The sequence below is a fragment of the Protomyctophum bolini genome (genome assembly GCF_963924005.1).
Source record: "Protomyctophum bolini genome assembly, chromosome: 21".
NCBI lineage: Eukaryota > Metazoa > Chordata > Actinopteri > Myctophiformes > Myctophidae > Protomyctophum > Protomyctophum bolini.
In genome coordinates, this window is record NC_137882.1 from 5,417,239 (window position 1) to 5,422,238 (window position 5,000).

At 42.9% G+C, this 5,000-nt stretch overlaps 1 protein-coding gene across 1 annotated transcript in view; it reads right to left on the reverse strand.

The window, feature by feature from the left end:
• The window catches only part of pmfbp1 (polyamine modulated factor 1 binding protein 1), a 150,070-nt gene that overhangs the window by 66,958 nt on the left and 78,112 nt on the right, over positions 1-5,000 (reverse strand). The window contains exon 10 of the mRNA XM_080793286.1: positions 3,625-3,867. Coding sequence (XP_080649412.1) covers positions 3,625-3,867 — 243 coding nt within the window. The remainder of the gene's footprint in view (positions 1-3,624; positions 3,868-5,000) is intronic.

Sequence of the window (5,000 nt, forward strand, 5' to 3'; positions counted from 1 at the left end):
CTAAGTCCTACTGTAACTATCAATCAATTAGCTGGGGACCCCCTGGAAACCTCAGGGCCTCCCTGCTTTGAGAACCATTGTAAAAGTAACAGGAGATGTCATCATAAAACTCTATGACGTAAATCTTGTCCCCACCGCCAAATACGACGTACATTTGTACGATGACAAGAGCGTCCCTCACTTCACACGGGTGTGATTTTTATGTATGGAGAGTCGGAGACCCCATTGCTTCAGACACGTCTCCTCCGGAGAGTTGGCTCAAGATCTGAAACCCATTCGATTCATATCTCTTTTATAAACACATGCACGCACACACACACACACACACACACACGCGCACGCACGCACACACACACACTATACACCGACTGCTATGAACTCAATACTTCCTATGAGCGTGCTAATGCACGGCTACACTGCCACCGTGTTTGGTGTCGGCGGCGAGATGAAAGCACCTCATAAAGAGGTTTAATGGACACAACCGCCGTGTTCTTGTGACCATATATAATCAGGAGCTTGTTGCTTCAGGGAAGCCAAACATTTCTCATTAAATAATATGATGGCAAAACACCTCGCCTTGACCCCACCGACCTGACCAACCCCATTTAGCCTGCCTCTTGGGTGGAGAGTATAAACTGTACTTTTACAGGACTTTGAGGTACTTTTTGTATACTACAGTACATCTCAGAGGGGAAATATTGTACTTTTCACAAGGCTATAATTATCTGAAAACCTTTGTTATACTGTAATTTGTAATAAAGGCCCTTTACTTGTAAGCAGAGTGTTTCTATATTGTGGCATTAAGTAAAAGACCTGAGCACTGCTTCCAGTGAGCTATTTGCGCCGGCGTCACATGATGACCGACGCTTGCAGAGAAATTAAGGCATTAAGCTAATGGCTTCATTCTTCTCCACATTCTTCTCTGTTTTTCCTGCCCATAAATCTGTCACTCTGTCTTTGGCTCTTTCATGTTTTGGTCCAATTGGATGTGAAAGCATGACAAACGTTGGGGTCACGTTGTCACGTCTGCTAACTGCCATCATGCTGAAGGGACCGTATGAAAGGTGACTGCGGGTTTAGCCAGTGGTGGACCAAGTACTCTGAATGTTTTTACTGAGTAGAAGTCAGTGGTGGACCAAGTACTCTGAATGTTTTTACTGAGTATGAAAGGTGACTGCGGGTTTAGTCAGTGGTGGACCAAGTACTCTGAATGTTTTTACTGAGTAGAAGTCAGTGGTGGACCAAGTACTCTGATGTTTTTACTGAGTAGAAGTCAGTGGTGGACCAACTACTCTGAATGTTTTTACTGAGTAGAAGTCAGTGGTGGACGAAGTACTCTGAATGTTTTTACTAAGTAGAAGTCAGTGGTGGACGAAGTACTCTGAATGTTTTTACTGAGTATGAAAGGTGACTGCGGGTTTAGCCAGTGGTGGACCAAGTACTCTGAATGTTTTTACTGAGTAGAAGTCAGTGGTGGACGAAGTACTCTGAATGTTTTTACTGAGTAGAAGTCAGTGGTGGACCAAGTACTCTGAATGTTTTTACTAAGTAGAAGTCAGTGGTGGACAATGTACTCTGAATGTTTTTACTGAATATGAAAGTTGACTGCCGGTTTAGTCAGTGGTGGACCAAGTACTCTGAATGTTTTTACTAAGTAGAAGTCAGTGGTGGACCAAGTACTCTGAATGTTTTTACTGAGTAGAAGTCAGTGGTGGACCAAGTACTCTGAATGTTTTTACTAAGTAGAAGTCAGTGGTGGACGAAGTACTCTGAATGTTTTTACTAAGTAGAAGTCAGTGGTGGACCAAGTACTCTGAATGTTTTTACTAAGTAGAAGTCAGTGGTGGACCAAGTACTCTGAATGTTTTTACTGAGTAGAAGTCAGTGGTGGACCAAGTACTCTGAATGTTTTTACTAAGTAGAAGTCAGTGGTGGACGAAGTACTCTGAATGTTTTTACTAAGTAGAAGTCAGTGGTGGACGAAGTATACTCTGAATGTTTTTACTAAGTAGAAGTCAGTGGTGGACCAAGTACTCTGAATGTTTTTACTGAGTAGGAAAGTTGACTGCCGGTTTAGTCAGTGGTTGACGAAGTACTCTGAATGTTTTTACTGAGTAGAAGTCAGTGGTGGATGAAGTACTCTGAATGTTTTTACTGAGTAGAAGTCAGTGGTGGACCAAGTACTCTGAATGTTTTTACTGAGTAGAAGTCAGTGGTGGACCAAGTACTCTGAATGTTTTTACTGAGTAGGAAAGTTGACTGCCGGTTTAGTCAGTGGTTGACGAAGTACTCTGAATGTTTTTACTGAGTAGAAGTCAGTGGTGGATGAAGTACTCTGAATGTTTTTACTGAGTAGAAGTCAGTGGTGGACCAAGTACTCTGAATGTTTTTACTGAGTAGGAAAGTTGACTGCCGGTTTAGTCAGTGGTTGACGAAGTACTCTGAATGTTTTTACTGAGTAGAAGTCAGTGGTGGATGAAGTACTCTGAATGTTTTTACTGAGTAGAAGTCAGTGGTGGACCAAGTACTCTGAATGTTTTTACTGAGTAGGAAAGTTGACTGCCGGTTTAGTCAGTGGTTGACGAAGTACTCTGAATGTTTTTACTGAGTAGAAGTCAGTGGTGGACGAAGTACTCTGAATGTTTTTACTAAGTAGAAGTCAGTGGTGGACAATGTACTCTGAATGTTTTTACTAAGTAGAAGTCAGTGGTGGACAATGTACTCTGAATGTTCTTTACTGAGTATGAAAGTTGACTGCCGGTTTAGTCAGTGGTGGACCAAGTACTTTACTGAGTAAAAGTCAGTGGTGGAAAAAGGGCTCAAATGTTTCACTTACGTAAAAGCATCAAGAGTGCAATATAGAAATACTTTACAAGTAAACGTCCGGAATTCAAAAAGTAAAAGCAGTAACTAAAGTTTTCAAATAAATGTAGTGGATTAAAACATTTGGATCCAAAATGTAGTGAAAGTAGAAGTAAAAGTATTGGGAGTTGGAAATACTCAAGTAAAATACAAATACTTACTTTCCACCACTGGTAAAAGTAGCAATAGCTCAATATAAAAATCTAAAATCTAAATTTGTAATAGTTGTGTAGTACTAACTTGTAGTTGTATTTGTTTGACAACAATTAACCATGGATGTCTAAGAGAACAAAGTGTTTCAGTGTCCAGTGCTGCATATCTGCTATATACTGTATTTACTGCCCTGATTTCTTAATTAATAAAAATGATTTAAAAAAATCTAGTCGAAACCCTCCAAAAATACTCATTCAACTCTTACTTGAATAAAATGACAAAAGTGTTGGCATAAACGCACTTGTACTTACAGTACTTGAGATGTACTCACAGAACCAAAGTAAATATTGGAAAGAGGCAGACAGATTTCTGCGCGTGACCGTGACCGCTCACATTTCGTATTAGATTATATGTATTAGATTAAGACAACTGATTATTTTTAATGAGTTGCAGCGATTCAAATGGAATCTAACACACACACACACACACACACACACACACACGCATGCACACGCACAAACGTACACAAGCATGCACACACGGCACGCGCACACACACACACACACACACACACACACACACACACACACACACACGAACACGCCTCACCCTCTCTGCTGCCTCTTGTTGACCAATCAGGGCATGACTCTCTCTCTCCTTGAGCTCATGCACTTGTGATTCCCGCTCCTTGAGCCTAGCCTGTGATTGGCTGAGCTCCGAGTTGGCCTGCTCCAATTGGCTGTGAAGCAGGAAGGTCCTCTGGCTCCAGCGTTGGGCGTCGACCTTATGACCATCTTTAGCGGCTTCCATGTCAGAGTTCAGTCGCTTTATAGACTTGAGCTGGGACGCCACCTGGAGGGGAGACGGGGAACATTTATCTTAGAGTTCAGTCGCTTTATAGACTTGAGCTGGGACGCCCCCTGGAGGGGAGACGGGGAACATTTATCTTAGAGTTCAGTCGCTTTATAGACTTGAGCTGGGACGCCCCCTGGAGGGGAGACGGGGAACATTTATCTTAGAGTTCAGTCGTGTTATAGACTTGAGCTGGGACGCCCCCTGGAGGGGAGACGGGGAACATTTATCTTAGAGTTCAGTCGCGTTATAGACTTGAGCTGGGACGCCCCCTGGAGGGGAGACGGGGAACATTTATCTTAGAGTTCAGTCGTGTTATAGACTTGAGCTGGGACGCCCCCTGGAGGGGAGACGGGGAACATTTATCTTAGAGTTCAGTCGTGTTATACACTTGAGCTGGGACGCCCCCTGGAGGGGAGACGGGGAACATTTATCTTAGAGTTCAGTCGCTTTATACACTTGAGCTGGGACGCCCCCTGGAGGGGAGATGGGGAACATTTATCTTAGAGTTCAGACGCGTTATAGACTTGAGCTGGGACGCCCCCTGGAGGGGAGACGGGGAACATTTATCTTAGAGTTCAGTCGTGTTATACACTTGAGCTGGGACGCCCCCTGGAGGGGAGACGGGGAACATTTATCTTAGAGTTCAGTCGCTTTATACACTTGAGCTGGGACGCCCCCTGGAGGGGAGATGGGGAACATTTATCTTAGAGTTCAGACGCGTTATAGACTTGAGCTGGGACGCCCCCTGGAGGGGAGACGGGGAACATTTTGGGATCATTGCCCACATGATCCAAACTTGGAAGGTGAGCGGCACATCAGTGACTTTAGTAAACTTGGTAACACTTTACTTAAAGGTTGGGTCTATAATGCATTATCACATTTATAGTGCACTTATAAGGATTCATAACATGCGTTAATAAAAACGTATAGCTTGGTTTATGAAGTATTATAAGTGCTGATCACAATGCAATGAATGCATTATAAAAGTGATTATAATGCATTATATACCCACATTTTAAGTAAGGTGTTACCGAAAACTTTTGAAAGTATATGTTCTGAGTTTCATCGGCCATCGACCTACTTGAGAACGATGCAACTTGGGAACCTAATAATACCCTTTGTCAACTTGT